Source organism: Corythoichthys intestinalis, chromosome 14, assembly GCF_030265065.1.
Source record: "Corythoichthys intestinalis isolate RoL2023-P3 chromosome 14, ASM3026506v1, whole genome shotgun sequence".
NCBI classification, from domain to species: domain Eukaryota; kingdom Metazoa; phylum Chordata; class Actinopteri; order Syngnathiformes; family Syngnathidae; genus Corythoichthys; species Corythoichthys intestinalis.
This window is the reverse complement of record NC_080408.1, coordinates 3,065,708-3,087,482: the sequence shown is the minus strand read 5'-3', so window position 1 is coordinate 3,087,482 and position 21,775 is coordinate 3,065,708. Positions and strand designations below refer to the sequence as shown.

The 21,775-nt window shown below is 39.5% G+C and overlaps 1 protein-coding gene across 2 annotated transcripts in view; it reads right to left on the bottom strand.

Annotated features, from left to right (window-relative positions):
* The window catches only part of agla (amylo-alpha-1, 6-glucosidase, 4-alpha-glucanotransferase a), a 63,017-nt gene that overhangs the window by 9,856 nt on the left and 31,386 nt on the right, over nucleotides 1-21,775 (bottom strand). For both annotated transcript variants that reach the window (XM_057856419.1, XM_057856418.1), the window contains exons 14-31: nucleotides 20,861-21,024; nucleotides 20,687-20,788; nucleotides 20,445-20,600; nucleotides 17,057-17,207; nucleotides 16,806-16,930; nucleotides 16,503-16,615; nucleotides 14,565-14,699; nucleotides 14,358-14,488; nucleotides 14,103-14,239; nucleotides 13,745-13,878; nucleotides 11,629-11,804; nucleotides 5,768-5,870; nucleotides 5,569-5,692; nucleotides 3,971-4,072; nucleotides 3,793-3,904; nucleotides 3,592-3,727; nucleotides 1,996-2,108; nucleotides 1,667-1,878 (exon numbers count right to left, since the gene is read on the bottom strand). In XM_057856419.1, the coding sequence (XP_057712402.1) occupies nucleotides 1,667-1,878; nucleotides 1,996-2,108; nucleotides 3,592-3,727; nucleotides 3,793-3,904; nucleotides 3,971-4,072; nucleotides 5,569-5,692; nucleotides 5,768-5,870; nucleotides 11,629-11,804; nucleotides 13,745-13,878; nucleotides 14,103-14,239; nucleotides 14,358-14,488; nucleotides 14,565-14,699; nucleotides 16,503-16,615; nucleotides 16,806-16,930; nucleotides 17,057-17,207; nucleotides 20,445-20,600; nucleotides 20,687-20,788; nucleotides 20,861-21,024 (2,426 nt within the window). The remainder of the gene's footprint in view (nucleotides 1-1,666; nucleotides 1,879-1,995; nucleotides 2,109-3,591; nucleotides 3,728-3,792; nucleotides 3,905-3,970; nucleotides 4,073-5,568; nucleotides 5,693-5,767; nucleotides 5,871-11,628; nucleotides 11,805-13,744; nucleotides 13,879-14,102; nucleotides 14,240-14,357; nucleotides 14,489-14,564; nucleotides 14,700-16,502; nucleotides 16,616-16,805; nucleotides 16,931-17,056; nucleotides 17,208-20,444; nucleotides 20,601-20,686; nucleotides 20,789-20,860; nucleotides 21,025-21,775) is intronic.

Sequence of the window (21,775 nt, the reverse complement as noted above, 5' to 3'; positions counted from 1 at the left end):
GACTATATACAACAATTTAGAAAAGCACAGATGACGAGAAATTAGTCTTTTAATCTGCCGGTTAGCCACGCCTACCTTTATAGGGCTTTAGCGTCCCCAACAGGTGGATGACGTCAGCGGTAGACTGGGCTCATCGGTTTTACTATTCAGCCCATTGAGGGGGAATTATTCAGAACGAGGAAAACGCGACGAAGAGAGCGGCAAAGTGTGATTGTTTCTGTGTCTTTACTTCAATATTTTTACAGGATATTCTTTTTATCCAAGTATTTTCCCCAATTGCTAAATAAATGGCATGTTCATGACAAATAACAGTTTTGTGCTGAATGGAATATAAAATAATAAAGATGCATTTATTCAGGACGACATGGCAAAATTACTCCATAATGGTCAAAAATGTCGACTTCACCTTTATTGTCACACCTCCCGAACGATATTTTATGACACCTAAATCGGACATATGTCATTTCCCTTCCCCGGCTTCGGAGAATGTAAACAAACCAGAAGCCGTGACAGCTAGCCGACATGCTAACCTGAACCGAGTGATGTTTCAAAGTCTTCGAAGTGGAAAATCACGCATAACTATCCTGGATTATTTGACATGACGACCCGGTTGTCGATTGTTTTAGTGGATCGGCAAACCGCCCGGCGGAGAGCAATTTACAGTTTGTTCCCCGGAGGAGGGTGGCTGGATTTGTTGTGCAGCTAACGTGCTGCTGCTGCTAATGACCATTAGGAGAGCTTTTTACATGCCTATCAATGATCAAACGTAAGTAGTCCTTCATTTAAAGGAAGTTTGTAGTGTTTACTTTGTAATCGCTGTATTCGTATTTGACATAATACAAAACAAGATGTTTACTCACTTCCTCGTCAGTCCAATGGTCCCACAGTAAATATCCACGGTGAATGGGAACCTTTTGAAACTCCAAAAAGGCGCATACGCCTCTCCCTCATACAGAATGATTTTTATGCAGCCGTTTGGCTGGCGTGATGCGAAAAATAAACGTATTAATCCGCAAAATCAGCTGAATCCTTCGTCCTCATACACAACAGTACACTGTAGCGTGAAGAGGACGTCTTCTACCGTACACGTCACAGCGCCCTCCTCCTCAATGCAAGACCGAAGCCGGAAGTCACTCATTTTCATGGCGCGGGATTCAAAAAAACTAAATAAAAATAGCGATCGCTTCCACACACATCCAAGCGGCCCATATCATTCAGGGTCATAAAATACCGCGTGTATTATGAAATAAACATGCTTTTTCGTGTCACAGGCACTTTAACGGTTGATTCACAACATTAAATTAATTGAATGTAGTTTAATGCTTTTGATACAGAGTGGAGACTTGAGTATTCTATTTACTGTTTTTAACTGTTAACTTGATACTAAAATAGTTTGGTTTAACCTGAGAGGATTTTTGAACAATTTTGGAACTAATGTACAAAACATTAAAATTGTGGTGGGGTGCTTCAATAATCGATTTATAATCGAAACGGAGCCTCTGAATTGTAATCGTAATCGAATCATCAGGTGCTCTAAGATTCCCAGCTCTAGTCGTTATCATGAAAAAAAAAAAAAAAAAAGTTCGTCGGTGAAATATTTTCGGCATCGTTGATGAAAACAACAATGTTACAAAGTATACTCGCAATAGAAGAAGTAGCAACTTACCACAACCATAGCAATGGTAAAGTTTGGTCTCAGTTGGTAGTCACACCAGGGACTAGATGCTCCAAAACTGTCCTTATAGATCCCTTTTTTGTGCACCAGGTCAGGATGCTTCTCATTGGGGTCCATTGGCTCTCCGGACACCCAGAAAGATGGATCAAATGACTGCTGGATCTGCTCATTCCATTTGCTGTATTGGATAAACACCTCTTTCCCTGCAACGCATATGAGAAATGACTTGGAATATCTATAACATATTAGTCTGCACTTGGAACGATAAAACGTAACTGAACAACAAATCTAATTGTTTGTTTGTAAAGAGCGCCCGATACCATTTCTGTGGACTTTGGCTCCATCGTAAGGGAAGAGGCCTTTGCCGTGTAGCTCCACAACCCAGCGGATGGCCGACTTACTCAAACCAATGATTTCCACAGCTGCTCCGTCTCTGCAAAGACAATTTCACAGAACGTTTGTTCATTCGCTGCCAACTGTTCCACTTCAAATGGCTTGGACGTTTACTCGTAATTATTGTTGTCACAGATTACGGTACTTGAAAAAGTAATTTAATTACTAATTACACCTCCAAAACATACTCTCGTTACTTTACTATTATTATCAAAGTAACTAAGTTACTTTAAAGGGATCCTCTATTTTTAAGACAAGTAATTCTTAAAAGATAAATGTAAGTATGAGTTATAATAATTTGATACTAAAACCCCTCTTAATGTTTTTGTTTTAATAAAGTTTGTAAAATTATTTTAAGTGATAGGTCGTCACCGGGCCCGTTGCTGAAATTCCAGCGTGTCACTCGTTAGCTTTCCCAACATGTCGTCAATTCTACCCTTCCTATTTAAACCAGATCTGAAAAGTGAAGAGCAGGACAGCACTGTTGGTCGTTCACAAGCCGAGCTTCAGGGAAAAATGCGTGCAGCAAATACCTGATAAGACAAAAGTTGGGCAAAACTGGTGATGCGAGAGAGTCCTGTTGGGAAGTCCGGTCGGGAGCGAGAGTGTATGCTGTCCGGTTTTATTAGCAGATATTCAAGGTAACCATATTGCGTTTTCAAACTTATCCCAATATAATTATGTAGATTGTTAGCATCCAGAGCTGTCGTGTGCTTACAGTACAGGCCAAAGAGCACACCTTGTGTAATCCATGTCTTGTACATTGTAACGCGTGGTAGCTAGGATACGTGTATAAAAGTACCAAAAAGGGGAGAAGCTTCCACTTATGCACATTTATTCACTAAAAATAATAATTCCACCTTGACCACTCACTTCACTCCCCTTGTTTCCATTTGACTGGAAATTGCATCCAAAAGCAGCACATCGTGGCATTTTACTTGGCGAGTTTAGGCAGCAATAAGCAATTGTTGAACACGAAAGATACCAATGACGTCATCACTGCGATCCCGCAAACCATGGCGCCAACTAACGGTCAAAATATGGACTAAATATTATAAAATATTGCCATTGTTTTAACATTTTATGTGTTTCTAACAACATATTTTAGTACAAGTGAACAATCGTGGTTTATTAGAGCCTACATGTATTTAAGTTAGAGGATCACTTTAAAAGTAATTTATCTTTTACTTTTTTCCAATTTTTCTCCCTTTGCTGCCTCAACATAAGAAAGACAACAGAAAAATGTCATCTTTTCATCCCTTCATCATTTTTCTAAGGGGTGTACTCACTTTTGTCGCCAGGGGTTTGGATATGAATGGCTGGCTATATTTTGAGTTATTTTGAGGGGAAAATATATGAACTCTATTATATAAGCTGCACACAGACTACTTTTCATTGTGTCAAAGTGTCATTTTGTCAGTGTTGTCCCGTGAAAAGATGTACTTAAATATCTGCGAGGAGTGTACTCACTTTTGTGATACACTGTATTGTCACACCCTTAGTGATTAGCATTTCCGCATTACCTGGGAGTAGCTGGTATGCCTTTGTTTCTCGCTCTCTCACTCTCTCCCATTTTATCCATCCAAGTTCCGCAGTTGAAACGGTTTCCTCCGTGGACAAAACCCGTTTCGGGATCCACGTGAATCTCCACATTGAACCCTAGAAGGAAGATCATCATTTTTCATTGGCTATTCTCTGTCCAAACATGAGCAAAGGCGATCTACCTTCATCTCTCATGTTCATGTCTATCTTGGGTCCTGCATTTCGCTCTCTGTAGGAAATTCCCTCCAGGTGACGCTGAAGAATCTCTTGGATGACGTCACACAGAGGCTGCTCCTGGATGCAATGATGTCATTGTTTGCTGGCTCAAAGGTGGTTTGCTTTACACTTAAGGGTACGTACCACTTCTCCTGGTAAACAGGGCTCGCTGTCATCGGTGGGGTACATCCGGGTGACAGGAGACTGGAGGATACTGTGCCCTTGGGGAACATGGCAGACGTAATCCTGAAAAATATTGGTTGATATAGTTTTGTCATGGAAAAATTGCTAAATTTGGACAAATTGACACTATTCGTGTTCCTCAGTCAGTTTGTGGTTACTGCAGACTAGGCATTACTGGTTTCAAGGTTTACTGTGCTATGAAAACCTATCTAATCCACTACTGATAAACTCATTCTGGATTATCTGCAGCTTCCTGATTGATTTTTTTTGGTAAAACCTGTTAATACAACCCCTAGCAAAAAGTATGGAATCACCAGTGTCGGACGAGCACTCACTCAGACATTTTATTATGTAGAACAAACTTCGATAAAAAGCTTGTAAAAATAATGAATTAGTTCAAAAGTGCAACTCCTTGGCAGTCAGAAACACTAAAAGAAATGAATAAAAAACATGGTGGTCAGTAAATGTTACTTTTATAGAGCAAGTGCAGGGAAATATAGAATCACTCCATTCTGAAGAAAAAAATATGGAATCACTCCATTTTGAGTATAAAATACAGACACACCCAGTCAATTTCCTTTCTTTAATTGGGCCCCTGCCTCAGCTTAGATCTGCTCATTACTCAGCAGTTAAAAACAGTGCAGTTATCACACCTTGGAGGGCTGCTGGACCAAGTGGATTCACAAGAATCATGGCTCCAACAAGAGAGATGTCTCTTGAGACCAAGGAGAGGATCATCAAACTTCTTGAAGGTAACGCTAAACGTATGTTTGCCAAATATGTGGGCTGTTCACAGTCAGCTGTATCAAAAATCCAGACCAAGTACAAACAGCATGGCAAGGTTGTTTAAGTTAAGCGTACTGGTAGACCGAGGAATACATCCAACTGTCATGACAAACAACTAAAGGCCATATGTCTTTAAAACAGAAGACAAATGAAGAAATGGGAGGAAGCTGAAGTTAAGAATTGTGCAAAATCGCCAAAAGGAAATGGGATTTTCATACAGGAAAGCTAAAAGGAAACCATTATTGACACAAACAGAAAAGAACAAGACTGCAATGGGCTAAGGAGAGGCAATCGTGGACTGTGAATGACTGGATGAAGGTTACTTTCAGTGGTGAGTCAAGAACCTGCATTGTACAAGGTGATGATGCTGGAACTTTTGTTTGGTGCCGTTCCAGTGAGATTTGCAAAGATGACTGCCTGAAGAAAAAAAAAAATCCCTCAGTCCTTGATATGGGGCTGCATGTCAGGCACAGGCACTGGGGAGATGGCTGTGGTTAAATCTTCAATGAAGGCACAAAGTTTACATTGAAATTTTAGATAGGCTTTCAACAGCCTCAAATGAAAATATGTTTGGGGATAATGAAATAATTTTCTAAGATGACAATGCATCATGCCACAGAGCTAAAACTGTTAAAGCATTCCTGGGAGAAAGACTCAATCCAGTCAATGTCATGGCCTGCAAATAGCCCAGATCTCAACCCTATTGAAAACCTGTGGTGGAAATTACAACCATTACAATCACCCAATCTACTAGTTTTTAAGTTCTCTCCTACCTGGAGGCACTGCAGCCACCACCACACAGCATCACGGCAATTATATCTGGCGAAACGACCTTCTCCGAGCAGATTCGGGATCAAACCGTGACGCAAAGTCCCGGCGAAAGACAAAATGATGTTCCTAAAGATGCATTAAAAGACCTTCAGTTACTGTTCAAATGAATAATACTATGACAGGAAAATCGCACGTGGTTACCGGGCTTCCACGTGTCTCCCCGTGAGCAGCATCAGTCCTCTAAGCGCGATGAAAGTGTCTCTGCCCCAGCAACGGAAAATCCCAGTCGAGAAATGAGGAAGACCTGAAAATATATATTTTAATTTAGACTTGTTTTTTTCCCCTCCAATACTCTTTCTAATACAGACGGTCCCCAGGTTACGACACACTCGACTTACGTGATTTTCACTTTACGACGCCGGACTCTCGTCCGCCATTTTGTCTCCAGTCATTTTTTTGTTTTGTTTTTAAGTTACATAAACTAGGGTGACCAAACGTCCTCTTTTGCCCGGACAAGTCCTACTTTCACGTAGTGTCCTCGTGGTCCGGGCGGGTTTTATAAATTCATAAAAATGTCCGGTTTTTCATGATTTTTCACGGGACCAGTTTGAAGAGAATCCCTCCGACCGCTGGGTGGCAGCAGTTGACATGGCTCCTACGAGAATGGAGGGAAGTAGTAGTTCTTCTTGTTTTTTTTGGCAGTTTAGCCCTATCGTGAGGCATTAAAGCCATCTACTGGGTTGACGATTTGGCCACAATGCCTGAAGTTTTTTTTATTTTTTATGATGAATACGTATATAATGGCAACTGTTGACTTCTGTAGGAGCTTTGACTGTAAAATCCCGTTTGGTGTCGCATCGGCACGCTGCCGATGATTGTAAACTTTTATAGCAAAGTTTGATTTTTGCCTCAGCTAGCTATCAGTAAGCTAAACCGCGCTAGGCATTATGGGAAACGTAGTTTTGAACTGCTACCTTTGGAAACATGCTGATTGAATAGTTTGTCAGTTTATTTCGGTTTTTGTTTGTGTGCAATCTAGAACATTGAATGAGAACATAAATTGAATGGGAATAACAAATTGTCAAGGACAATTGTCGTGATAGTAATTTATAAAAATGTTTAGTTGGCACAAAGCCTACTGTGTGTATGTGTATTGACTGGACTACATTTCTATGGGTCTGCATTATATATATATATCAGGGGTCGCGTTAACCGGAAATTTTCCGTCGTTGACCGGTTTTTTAAAACGGTGACGGAAAAAACTGAAGTCCGTCAGTCATTTTGACAGGTTGCAATTCACACCCCAGACCACAGGGTGGCACATTAATTAGCTATTGTCTCTCTTAATGCATGACGTTGTTGGCTATTCTGTCAGAATATTGTAGCGTAACCGGGGTCTGGCGGCGGCACCGTGATTGACACATCAACGCGAGGTTCTTATTGGTGCACCCGGTGTGCCAGCGCGTGATCCTTATGTCTTCCTTCCCCTTCCGTTTCCGCCTGTTTACCATTGAAGTCAATGGCGGTGGAATCGAAGTTGGAAGGTCTTTATACAAGATCCCGGGAATGTTATTTTGATGTAGGCGGGTGGAGAACCAAGCCAAGGCCTCCATGCTTCGTACCATGTCGATTTCCAAACCATGGGTGCTCGTACTCGTCATAAGGAGATGGACAAAACTGACAGCTCCTGCAGTCATGCCCCCGCTGTTATGGAAGGTAATGTGCTCTAAAAATACGAAACCTAAAATCTGGCGCATGAAACGACTTGTTGCCTTTGCTATTGATATTACGATGATGATTGTAATTACGAAGTTTAATCATTTTTACAACAACTAGCTTCTGCTACTGCTGCTAGCCGCCTGTTGCTAATCGTGTTTGAATGCACCGCGTATATCCAAGTGTTACAAGTTTTTATTCCTTTGTTTACAGCTGGGAAATGCTGTTATAAAAGAGAAGACAACTTGACTTGTACGTTGATGGACATATATCGAACATATATAGTTTGCGTTCCACAATGATGATGACAGCTCGACTCCCGGGAGAGGCCGAGAGAGGCAGGAATTGTGACAGACGGTGGTTCGCCGAGATCGCCGTGATCCAACTACGAACTTGTGAACGGTAGCATTTTTAAATATATGCTATTGGAGCTGGAATTACCGAAGAGGCGAGCGAGATGGACTGCTGTAATTCGACAAGAAATCGGGGCACCAAACGATCACCACAGACTATGTAGTAGTCATTTTATATCTGGTAAGATGCATTTAATATATATTTAGAAGATTTTGGGCTGACAACCACAATTAAGATCATCGTGTGACGTTGGTGATTGGGGTCTATATGGTTGCCTCTTTTTCTTTGGGAGTGGAGTTGTTTTGTTGGTGTTGTTGGCGGTAAGCAGAGTAAAAAGAGGGAGAAAAATACAACTTCAGTGTCTAATTTTTCGCCGCCAAGCAAGCGTTACAAAATTAAAAATGAATGAAAACTAAATACTATTGAATATGTCATCATTATCATTTTAAAAATTTCAGTGACTGGTAAAAATAGACTATGACCGGATTTTTATGACCCTGTCAGTCAAAATGACAGACAACGAAAATGTCTAGCGCAACCTCTGATATATATACATATATATATACATATATATATATATATATATACATATACATATATATATATATATATATATATATATATATATATTAGGGCTGTCAAAATTATCACGTTAACGGGCGTTAATTTTTAAAATTAATCACGTTAAAATATTTGACGCAATTAACGCAGATTACCCGCTCAGACAGATTTAAATGACGGTACAGTGAAACACCACTTGTTAATTGTGTTTTATGGAGTTTTGCTGCCCTCTGCTGGCGCTTGGGTGCAACTGATTTTATAGGATTCAGCACCCATGAGCATTGTGTAAGTAATTATTGACATCAGCAATGGCGGGCTACTAGTTTATTTTTTGATTGAAAATTTTACAAAATTTTATTAAAACGAAAACATTAAGAGGGGTTTTAATATAAAATTTCTATAATTTGTACTAACATTTTTCTTTTAAGAACTACAAGTCCCTCTATCCATGGATCGCTTTAACAGAATGTTAATAATGTTAATGCCATCTTGTTGATTTATTGTTATAATAAACAAATACAGTCCTTATGTACTGTATGTTGAATGTATATATCAGTCTTGTGTCTTATCTTTCCATTCCAACAATAATTTACAGAAAAATATGGCATATTTTAGAGATGGTTTGAATTGCAATCAATTACGATTAATTAATTTTTAAGCTGTAATTAACTCGATTAAAAATTTTAATCGTTTGACAGCCCTACTTCCTTTACTTTTGACAATTTGTAAAGCTGTAACACATATGCAAAAATGCAGCGTATTGAATAGGCCACTCACACGACACCACCACAGTGCAGACAAGACCACAGGCCAAAAGAGGCGTTCTCGTTAGCATTAGCATTGCGAGCCTCCGCTTAAGCTCTCGGGCAACCACAACACCTCTGCTTTCATGGTTGCTGTGGACCCAAACGATGTGCGTAAATCCACTCTCGCAAATCCGCTAGCAATCATAGCTGTGCTGGAATGCAGGGGGGCAGCAGCACTAGCAGCTAGCTGGCTAGTGCTAGCTGCTGTCGTTTCGCTTACATTAGGAGCTTGCTGGCTGGCTTTAGCTTCTGTCTCTTCAGGCTCATGAGCAGCTGGCGGTCTTATACAGGCAGATTGAAAAGCGCCGGCAATGGAGGGAGTTTGTTTCTTCCCGGGATTTTCACCCGGGGCTGCGTTGCGTTTTAAAATGGATCCTCTGCCTCCATTTATTTATTGAGGCTACGTTAATTGATCAAAATGACAAACTTTTGAGGAGGAATGAGAGACAGGGAAGTCACATACATCATCAATTTTAAGACCCAGTTATGAAAATTCAATACTTCAAGACTTTTCAAGGTATTATTTCCAAATTCATAAATTCAATCCTTTTAAAGACTTTTTAAGAACGCGCGGGGAACCCTGTACTCGGTAAAAGGTAAGATTAAGTTAACATAGTGCTAATAAATAAGATTAACGTTACTGTACCTCGACTTAAGCGATTTCAACTTGACGCCGCCAGAGTCTCGTTCGCCATTTTGTCTTCAGTCATTTAAAAAATTTTTTTAGTCACATTAAGAGTACCTCATTGTACCTCACAGTATCTTATTTTTTACTTTGTCCTCACTGAACGTGAAGTTTACAGCTTTGCAGACAGCAAACAAGGCAATTTTGCTTTTTGAAGCTTTTTAGTTCCTTTACTTTTGACCATTTGTAAAGCTGTAACACATATAGACTTATGTTCAAAACGACACACATTTTTACAATAAAACACTTGACACAAAACATTTGGTGTTCAAACGTCCATCTCGTCTGATCAATATGCAAATTTAGTAGATTAAGCTAGCCTAATTTGCCTAACAAAAGTTCATTAGCTTAAATGCTACGAATGCTAACGTATGTCTCTCACACGTAACTCCCCAAATTGTAGCTCTAAACTTAATTACAAATGCATACACAAACATATATTAGCTGAAACAACTTACAGCCTTATGTGAGCCAAACCAGAGCGCAGCTATGCTTTATTCATATCAGATGTCGGAGTCTGTTTCTGTCATACAAGAAGACAGTCCAGCTAGACCAGGGGTGGGCAAACTATTCCACAAAGGGCCGCAGTGGGTGCAGGTTTCTGTTCCAACCCATCAAGAAGAAACCTTTTCACCAATCTGGTCCGGTCTTGCAAGCGCAATCAGTTGATCGCAGTCAGGTGCTTCTTGTTTCAGCAGAAACCTTATTGGTTAAACTGTCTGTGCTGAATCAGTTGGAACAAAAACCAGGACCCGCTACGGCCCTTGAGGACCGGTTTGCCCACCCCTAAGCTAGACCCAACGCTGCCACCAGAGGGCAGTGTGTCCTCCATCAGTAAACAAAATACAATTTGAACTTTTAAATAGTTATCTTGGGGTACTTAACTCATTTGCTCCCAAAAACGTAAAAATACGTTCTATTTTTCATTGTTTCAGTGTCTCAAAGACGTATTCATACGTCTTTTACGTTTTTTTTGTTTTTTTTTTCCAAAAAGGACATCTCTGGGTCCTGATTCAATTGAGCTCCAAAACACCAAGCTGAAAATCCATTTTAAAGCAATAAAACTGGCCACTGGAGGGCAGTAACGCATTTGGTAAGGCCCGCAACCCTATTCAACGGCAACGAGAGGCCAAGCCGCAAAGCCGGGGCACCGGCAGAAGACGACCGAATGGATGCCAGGCGGCGGACAACGAGCAAAATAACCGGTAGGATGCCCGGGATGCCAGCCGCTGGACGACCGAGCAGAACGACCGGGACGACTAGATGCCGTTGAGCCTGAGCTGCTCGCGAGCAGAGCCCGCTGAGACTCAAAAAAATCATCTTTTTGAGACAGGCAACAACGAGGGAAAAGTTTAACCGGCTGTCGCAGCCAAAATAGCGTCATCTTTCAGTTAGTTATGTGTAAATAAATTGTTACTTTGCTATCAAAAGCTCTATTTGTCTTGTTGTTGCTGTTATTTTGTAAAAGGAAAACATTATTCAGATGTTTGGGATGTCACTAAAGCAAAAAAAATAGCTGTGTTAAAGTCAAAGTTATGTTTGAAATGTATGCTTTCACAAAAAGCTCAATTTCTCCGGTTTTTCATCAGAAATTGTTAAAATTGCTCAAACTAAGCTATTTTCTAATGCTGATTTCTAAAGAATGGAAAAAGATATGAACTTTTTTCTGCTGAAAGAAGAGAGTCTAATCTTTCTTTGGAGGGGAGGGGGTTCCATGTTTTTAATAAGCAATAGAACAGAATTTTCTGTGGGCGTTGCAAAATCAGTCAAAATCCAGTAAAACGGCCGGGAGCGAAGGGCCTTGCTCTGGTGAAAATGGCTGGGAGTGAATGAGTTAAAGGGTTAATTCCGACTAATGCGGAAATTCAGGTTACGTCGCTAGCGTAGGAACGGAACTCGTTCGTAACCTGGGGACTACCTGTATTTCTATTCTTTCTTACCTGCAGCCACTGTGGCACAACACTGCTCCTTTAGGCCGGTTATGGGACTGATGCGATACGGGACATTGTCGATTTTCAAGGAAAGAGGTGGAAGAGCGGGGAAGCGTCCGACGCCGCACATCTGAAGTGAAGCCAACGCCAGGTGGCGCGCAAAACTTGAGCCGCTCTGGATGAAACTGAAGCCAAATCATGAGCAGAAAACATGTTTGGATGCAGTCGACGGCGATAGAGGTCCAATCCGTTTTGACTAGGATTAGACTTCAATAGCTGTAAATGCCAGATGGTGAGTTAAAAAGTTACAAATAGTGCTGTACGATATGAGATACGACCAGAAATTCGGCGCCGAAAACTTTTCATTTTTAATTTTAATTAATTTATTAATCGGAAATTTCACACACCTTTAGTCATAACTAGGGTTGTTCCGATCATGTTTTTTTTGCTCCCGATCAGATCCCGATCGTTTTAGTTTGAGTATCTGCCGAACCCGATATTTCCCGATCCGATTGCTTTTTTTTCTTCTTCTCCCGATTCAATTCCAATCATTCCCGATAATTTTTCCCGATCATATACATTTTGGCAATACATTAAGAAAAAAATGAATAAAACTCGGACGAATATATACATTCAACATACAGTACATAAGTACTGTATTTGTTTATTATGACAATACATCCTCAAGATGGCATTTACATTATTAACATTCTTTCTGTGAGAGGGATCCACGGATAGAAAGACTTGTAATTCCTAAAGGATAAATGTGACTTTGTATATTGTGACTAAATATTGCCATCTAGTGTATTTGTTGAGCTTTCAGGAAATGATACTGCAGCCATTTAACTTCTGTCCAAATGCATGATGGGAAGTGCAACCATGACTGTGTGTAGGGGCACCAATTGATATATTTTCTTTGCGTTGGGAAAGAACATAGGGTGTTAAGAAAATTATCAACTACTACCTTTCTTCCCCACATTGCCTCCCACGTTATTTTTAATTGCTGAGAGAGGTATTGTAAGGCGTTAGCCACATAAAAAATGGCTCCAAAGGCTGTCAAAATTCTCTCTACTCATTACACGCTGCCTTTTAGCGCTACCAATAGGTAAAACGGCGTCTTTATAGATTGAACGCGACAATGCGTGAGTAGGTCGTGCAGCGCATGCGTTAATTATTTAACGGGATTAATACAAAAAAAAAATTAATTACCACCGTTAACGCAATAAATTTGATAGCCCTACTTTAAGCCAAAACTACTCTGGATGAGTGTAAGACATCTGTCTGTAACGTTAAATACAATTAGAGAATGATTTAAATAAATAAATATATATATATATATTAGGGCTGTCAAACGATTAAAATTTTTAATCGAGTTAATTACAGCTTTAAAATTAATTAATCGTAATTAATCACAATTCAAACCCTCTATATAATATGCCATACTTTTCTGTAAATTATTGTTGGAATGGAAAGATAAGACACAAGATGGATATATGTATTCAACATGCGGTACATAAGGACTGTATTTGTTTATTATAACAATAAATCAACAAGATGGCATTAACATTATTAACATTCTGTTAAGGCGATCCATGGATAGAAAGACTTGTAGTTCTTAAAAGAAAAATGTTAGTACAAGTTATAGAAATTTTATATTAAAACCCCTCTTAATGTTTTCGTTTTAATAAAATTTGTAAAATTTTCAATCAAAAAAGAAACTAGTAGCCCGATTTTAATCAGTCGCACCCAAGCGCCAGCAGAGGGCAGCAAAACTCCGCAAAACACAATTAACAAGTGGGCCTTTCACTCTACTGTCATTCAAATCTGTCTCAGCTGGTCAAGTGCGTTAATTACGTCAAATATTTTAACGTGATTAATTTGAAAAATTAATTAACGCCCGTTAACGCGATAATTTTGACAGCCCTAATATATATGTTAAAAAAAAGGCATGTCCGATATTTTTTTGCCGATTCCGATACTTTGAAAATGACGTGATCGGACCCCATCGATCGGGACTTTTATTTATCACTGAATAATTCAAAAAATTCTGGCATATGGATACCACCATATAAAATAGCCCAGGAGATTGTTCTATATCGCACAGCACTAATTCAAATAAAGCTACCTTGACATGAGTTTAAAAGTTGCATCCAAAGCTGTGGTGAACGTTGATACAAGGATGGCATCAAAATATGCGGGGATGAGATAGCGTGGGATGTGCTTCAGGTAAATAAACATGGCCTCTAGCCATTTTCCAACCTGCAGCCATAAAATTGACAATCAAGGATTTTCCATGATTGAAGCAATCCTCCATCGTACTTGTTATTGTCCGTTAGGGTTGTCAACATTAATCGAAAGGCATTCATTCATTCAAAACAATCATACGGTTACAAAGAATTCAAAGTTGTAGCGCCGTCAATGACAGCTAACGAGTATATTTTCAATGCATTTCTATTGTCCTTTTAAGGTTGTCCAAGCTTTACCTGTGCCAGAGGCCCTTCTCGATGTATGAGTCTATTGGATATATAGTCCATTAGCCAGTCTCCTTGTCTGAGATTCCCGCACACTGGATGGCCCAGGTCATTGTTGGCACGAATATCAGCCAAAACTGACATCAGTCCTGCATTGACAAATCCAGAATATTCACTATCAGGTATTGCCTGATCTGGACTAGTAAAGGCTTATTCCACTAGTCTTAAACATTATCCATGTCTCATCTAGGCAATTTTGCAGTTTACCTTGAAGGCCTGCATATTTGAAGCTTCCCCATCCTGGAATATTGTAACAGCCTCCGCCATCTTCTTGTTCTTCTGCATCGCAGCGAAACAGCAGGATGTTAAAGTCTGCTAGCGTTAGCTTGGACATCAGCCTATGGAAGAATTTCACTGTATGACATATACACGTGATACAAAACAGCCTGGAAAGGAGTAACAATGTGGACTCACTGTGCCAAAGGCATCTTCAGGGCCTCTGGTGGGTTTTCATCAGCTCGACTGCCTTTACGGTATTTTAGGCTAAACTGGGACAGGAAATAACGGATTGCGCCGACCAACTTCTGCGCTTTGGGGTCCAAACTAACCCTACAAGGAGAAGGAAAAAAGACAAGTGTATGAGCTGTATGAGGTTTATGTTGAATTCACTTGAATTGGATCAATGCAATTTCATAAAAGTTCTCTAAAAGGTCTTCAGCTAGTCCAAAACGCAGCAGCAGGACTTTTAACAGGAACCAATAGAAGAGAGCACATCACCCCTGTGCTCAAGGCCCTTCACTGGCTTCCAGTCGAGTTTAGAATTAAATTTAAAATCCTCCTTCTTGCATTTAAGACCATTAATGGGTTGGGGCCATCTTATCTCACCGATGCCCTGGTTCCATACCGCCCCAACAGAACACTCCGCTCTCAGAATGCAGGTCTACTGGTAGTTCCCAGGGTTTCTAAAAGTACTGTCAGAGCTAGAGCCTTTAGCCACCAAGCCCCTGTATTATGGAATCAGCTTCCAGCTAATATTAAAGAAGCCGAGACAGTCTGCACATTTAAGATTAGATTAAAAACGTTCCTATTCAACAAAGCTTATGGTCAGGCTAGTTGAAGTCGGAGGAGACTCACAGTTTAGTCTAAGCTGCACTAGAAGCTATAAAGCTGGAGGAAGTAAAGCCACTGAGTTCTATCTCCTTTTTCTCACTCTACCTACCACTTGTCTTACTTTATTTCTATTTTCCAATGTTAATATCTAGTTGTCTAGTCTCTTCATCACTAGTCAACCGGTGTCCCCTTTCCCCCCTCCCCTTTGGGGAAGGGCTATTTTTCAGCTGCAGGCTCCTGACTGTCCGGAACCCTGGCTGGATGGACGTCCTCGTTGCTACCCCCGTCTCATCTGGCTAGATGGACCTCTTCTTGTTCCTTTACTCCACTGCATTTTTACGGACTGTAACTTCGCCTGCTAATTCCCATTAGCAGTCTTGGGGCTTCCTGTCTATCCGTCCTGGGAGTGGATCTCTCCTGACTGTGGTACTCCGCTAGGTTTCTCATTTTCTCCCAAAGACTCTGGATTTTTTGGAGTTTTTCCTTGCCGACATGGAGGGTCTAAGGCTGGGGGATACCCAGGACTTGAACTTTATTTATTCATCTTTGTTGCTTCATTTGCTGTTTGTGATTGTGTATCATACTGCCTCTGCAAAGCCCTTTGAGACAACGTTGTGATCCAGGGCTATACAAATAAAATTGAATTGAATTGAATTAAAACACATGATTACATATGGTTAAAAAAGACAGAATTTGTCAGAAGGCTAGTTTTCATCTCCAATCCCAACAACATGAAGTAAAAGCGTGTCCTGGGTTGGCCCCACGGCCTTCTCCCAGTAGGACGTGGCCGGAGCGCCTCAGCATCCAATTCCAGCTAATCAGCAGTGTCTTTAAACCGATCCTAGGCAGGTTGCCGAGATATTGATGAATTGATCCCAAACCAACCATCACATACCTTTTGTTCGTCTCCCATTACACCAGGGGTCCCCATACTTTTTCCTGTGAAGGCCACATAACTTTTCCCTTCTCTGATGAGGGGCCGGGGCCAGTTTGCAACAGAAAAGGTGTGACGATTCCTTAGGCAGAGGTTTAACTTATTTTTCTCCCTTCTGTCATGGTTTGCATGCTATCCTCATTAAAATTTGAAAACAAAAGTTTTGGATGGTTTTAGTGAAAGCAGACACTTTTTTCATCTGTGTGATTTTGACAAAGATCAGATCACATTTGATGGTGATTTTATGCAGAAATGTGAGAAATTCCAAAAGGTTCAGATATTTTTTCATACCACATTTTGACTTTGGAATCCAATGTTTACCAACAGGGTGCAGTTTTGCATTGAGTATGTTCCTAATAAAAGAGTACCTGAATGCAATGACGCTTCCCGGTGTCAGTTTCTTGAAGCTGATTTCCTGCACAAACTCTGATCGACCTTTAGATGTCACGCCAGCTTGGTTCACCACTGAGCTCTCCTGTAACTATAAAAGTATACAATATGTGAAAAGTGAAATGGGATGAAGCATTGATAATTTAGATATTCATATGATATCTTTTTTCTTATAAAACTTTACTTTGGGGGGGAATGAAAAAGGATGTCTTATATGCAAATCAGAGCAGAAGTACTGGGATATACGTAGAAATATACAGGGGAAAAATACATTTATTTACTGGAATATGCTCTTTTATCTCGACTGTGTATTCAGGCAGCCCGTTAATGTAGTCGTCATCCTTTTTAAAACTCTCCGACTGTCTTTCCACCGTCCTCGCTTCCAACACCACCTCCTCAATTTTCCCTGGAGAGACAAAAAATGCAAAATATGTGACTAATACAAGGCAAATAAGTACTATTTACAGTAGTTGTACTTAGGAAACTGGTTGTAAATCTTTTGTGCAAACTTGTTTTGTGAGTAATTACCTACCGGGTATAAACATTGGTGGTACATCGGTGCTATACTGGTGCGTTTTGGGGTTTTTGAAGGCAGTTCGACATACTGCCACCACTGACTGATGGGTGCTGGGGCAGTGGCGAGTTATAGCTACAATATCTGCGTCAACCTGGTCTACGTAGACCTGGAGAGGAGACACATTGTAATAGGCGATGGTAACAAATTTGGATTTAGTTGTACTTCATTGGATGCATTTGATGGTGCGAGTCCATTTTGACTCAGAATGGATTGGACGTCTAACGTTGTCAATGGCAGAGCGAGAGCTAATGATATAATACTAACAGTATATGCAGTCTTAAAAGTCATAACGACGAGTCGCAAGTATTAGTAGATAATTGAATAATAAAAAACAACAAATTTTCAATTAATCTTGAGTTAACTATTCGAACAATGTGAGAATTTTTAGATGAATTCCGAATTAACTAAGAAAAAAAATTGCAACGAATTCTCAGTCAACTATTAAAAAGATGCGACAAATTTGTGATTAATCGCGACCTAATCAATTAAAAAATGTGACAAATTTGCAATAATTCGAGAGTTAACATAAAAAATAAAAAAAAAAAGCGAACAATCATGAGTTAACGATAAAAAAGATGTGAAAAATTTGCGATTAATCTGAGGTTAACAATTTAAATATGTTAGATTTTCAGGTAACCATCAGTTAATTATTTGTAGGGCTGTCAAACGATTAAAATTTTTAATCGAGTTAATTACAGCTTAAAAATGAATTAATCGTAATTAATCGCAATTCAAACCATCTATAAAATATGCCATATTTTTCTGTAAATTATTGTTGGAATGGAAAGATAAGACACGACAGATATATACATTCAACATACGGTACATAATTACTGTATTTGTTTATTATGACAATAAATCAACAAGATGGCATTAACATTATTAACATCCTCTTAAAGTGAGCCATGGATAGACAGATTTGTAGTTCTTAAAAGATAAATGTTAGTACAAGTTATAGAAATTTTATATTAAAACCCCTCTTAATGTTTTCGTTTTATTAAAATTTGTAAAATTTTCAATCAAAAAACTAAACTAGTAGCTCGCCATTGTTGATGTCAATAATTAGACCATGGTCACTCATGGTACTAACCCATAAAATCAGTTGAACCCAAGCGCCAGCAGGGGGAGCCAAACACCAAAAAACAAGTAACAAGCGGACATTACACTGTATTGTCATTTTAGTCTGTTTGAGCGGGGCATGTGCGTTAATTGCGTCAAATATTTTAACATGATTAATTTAAAAAATTAATTACCGCCCGTTAACGCGATAATTTTGACAGCCCTAATTATTTGAAAAAAAATAATCAGGAGTTAATAATGGAAAAAATGCAACAAATTTGTAATTAACCGTACGATATATAATAAAAATATGACAAATTGGCGATGAATCGCAAAATTGCCATAAATCTTCTGTCAACTAAAATTGTAATTGAGTAAATTATTTATAAATGCAACAGATTCGTAATTGAGAGTCAACAATTATTATTATTTTTTTTTAAAGTCCAATTGATCCCGAGTTAAACGATTAAGAAAATACGACAAACTTGTGATTAATCATGCGTTAACCATTTGAAAATGTAAAAGATTTTCGATTAATTGTGAGTGAACTATTTCTCAAAATGTAACGTATTAAGATTAATCATGGTTACCAATTGAAAATGTGAAATTTGCAGTTAACTGCCAGTTAACATAAAAAAATAAATAATTTGCAAATCATCATGAGCTAATTATTTAAAAAGGCAACAAATTTGCAAATAGACACGACCCAATGCAAAACTAGGTAACCTTTCAGTTTTGGTCGATTTTAGCAACGCTGGTGGACGATAGCGATAGTGTTTTGCCTTAAGGAAGACGACGTTTTCCATGAGGACCAGCGCACACCCGCAGTGTTGTAAAATCATAATCTATCGGTTGCCTGCAGATGGATTAAACGATATTTCTGTTTCCAGCGGCTGTGTGAAGGATGAATAGTAATAGGGTAATGAATCCAGTTATGACTAAACAATAGCATATGACGGTTAGCAGTTGTGTGGCTATAAAACTCGTCAGCTCTGACGAGTTCGGTTGAGGGCGATGACACGCCAGCAAGTGAAAGCCGGGCCAATGTTCATTCTTGAGTATCTTTTTATCCTGGTAGCCTCCCTTTTTTCCCTCCTACCACAAAACTTTTGGTCTCTTTTGTTGCTCTGCCATCTTTGCAGAATTTATGCAAAAGGGCTCGCATCGACTTCCGTCTTTATAATGAAAGGGCGAAGTGATACATGCCTGTTTTCCGAAATTTCAAGGTTCGTGGTGAATCAGTAACAGGCACACTTTTGCTCAAGAGAAAATGTTTATTGATTCGAAAATGCAGAATAAATGAGATTTATTGATTACAATCCCACAAGAGCAAGCAACAAGCATCAAAAACAAGCATAACGGGTAACGATGACGCTAGATTTGAGTTTGTCAATCCCAGAATCCCCGCGCTACGTTACAGCACAACCAGGTGTCCCTTAGCAATGAAAATCGCTTACCGTGACAAATGAGCGGGAGCCAACGCTCCGGACCTCCGGTAAGGCGGCGAAGGGACATAGCCAGGCGATCCGTACGTGACCCGCTGGCGGACTTCCTTCGATGCCTTAGCGGAGCGTTAGCTCCCGCTCATTTGTCACTGTAAGCGATTTTCATTGCTAAGGGATACCTGGTTGTGCTGTAATGTAGCGCGGGGATTCTGGGATTGACAAACTCAAATCTAGCGACATCGTTACCCTTGTTATGCTTGTTTTTTATGCTTGTTGCTTGCTCTTGTGGGATTGTAATCAATAAATCTCATTTATTCTGCATTTTCTAATCAATAAACATTGTCTATTGAGCAAAAGTGTGCCTGTTACTGATTCACCGCGAACCCGGAAATTTCGGAAAACAATGCCATATAGCAGCAGTCAGCACATTTTTAGTTATTTTGTGTGGCAGGGTTCCTGCCACCCTCCTCAAAGAAAATTAGTGCTGGTGAAAGACCCCCTCAAGATATAAAAGAGTTGTCATTCAACTCGTTTTCAGTCGACACATCATCACAAATGTTATGAAAATATTTGATAAAGTTTGAAAAGTTACCTAGTGTTGCTTAACAATTAAAAAAATGCAACAAATTTGTGATTAATCATGAGTTAACTATCCAAAAATGTAGATTAATCATCAGTTCACTATTTAAAAATGTGGGGAAGAAAAAAAGCTCTTTGTTGCATATTGTATACATCCTGGGGGCGAAACATGCGCCGTAACAAGAGTAGGGAAGAAATATTTTTGCACTCAAATAATTCATCAAATCAATTTCCCGCCCTTGCTTAGACTGAACCGATACCTGTATGAACCCTTGAGCAGCCAGTTCTTGATGCAACTTATTGAGTGCCAGTTTCCCAGCAATAATGCCAGTCTGGGGCCCGACTTCCATGGTGGAGGTCAGGGAGGCTGAAGCGTTCCACTTTGGGTAAAAACGTTCCTCTTTGACAACAGAAATCTACATACACAAACAATTTATTGAATTCAAAAACTTTAATGCAGCTATATTAATCAATTTCATTGCCGTGTGTGGGCGCACGTTACCTGATGCGGGACTAATTCATCGTATCCTCGGGTGGATCCGGTAGCACAACAGGCCATGGAAACCAGAGCGGAGCTCGGAAGAGAGTCGAGCGCTGAACGCAGCTGCGCCAGAGGGAAAAAAAATGTATTCATGATTTTCATGCGCGACTAACAAAAATCCAGTTGTCGACAGACCTGTATGGGGCATTCGTTGTCATGAGTGACGTCAAGGAACATGGCGTGAGCGATGCAGGGCACCAGCGGGCGGAGACTCGGCTGAACAAAGGCGCCAACTGGTTCGCCGCCGTAACGATAGACCAGCCTGCCTTCTTCGTGGCTGTCGCCGGCTGACAAGGCCTCTGCGAGATTGAGTCAGGGTGCAAAATACAGAGGAGAACTTAAAATTCTTGCGGGATTAACTCATCCACTGCCATTGACGGTGATAGGTTGATTATAGATATAACAAATATTTATTAATCTACCTACACATCTATCTATCTACATCTAATAGATAGATAGGTGTAGATGTAGATATAATAGATATATCAACATCTACCTACAGTACATCTATATAATAGATATACCTACATCAATTTCTACCATTTATATCTAAACATATTAGGGCTGTCAAACGATTAAAATTTTTGATCGAGTTAATTACAGCTTAAAAATTAATTGTAATTAATCACAATTCAAACCATCTGTAAAATATGCCATATTTTTCTGTAAATTATTGTTGGAATGGAAAGATAAGACACAAGATGGATATATATACGTTCAACATACGGTACATAAGTACTGTATTTGTTTATTATGACAATAAATCAACAAGATGGCATTAATATTTTTAACATTCTGTTAAAGCAATCCATAGATAGACAGACTTGTAGTTCTTAAAAGATAAATGTTAGTACAATTTATAGAAATTTCATATTAAAACAACTCTTAATGTTTTCGTTTGAATAAAATTTGTAAAATTTTCGATCAAAAAATAAACTAGTAGCCCGCCATTGTTGATGTCAATAATTGCACAATGCTCATGGGTGCTTAAGCCCATAAAATCAGTTGCACCCAAGTGCCACCAGAGGGCGACAAAACTCCAAAAAACAC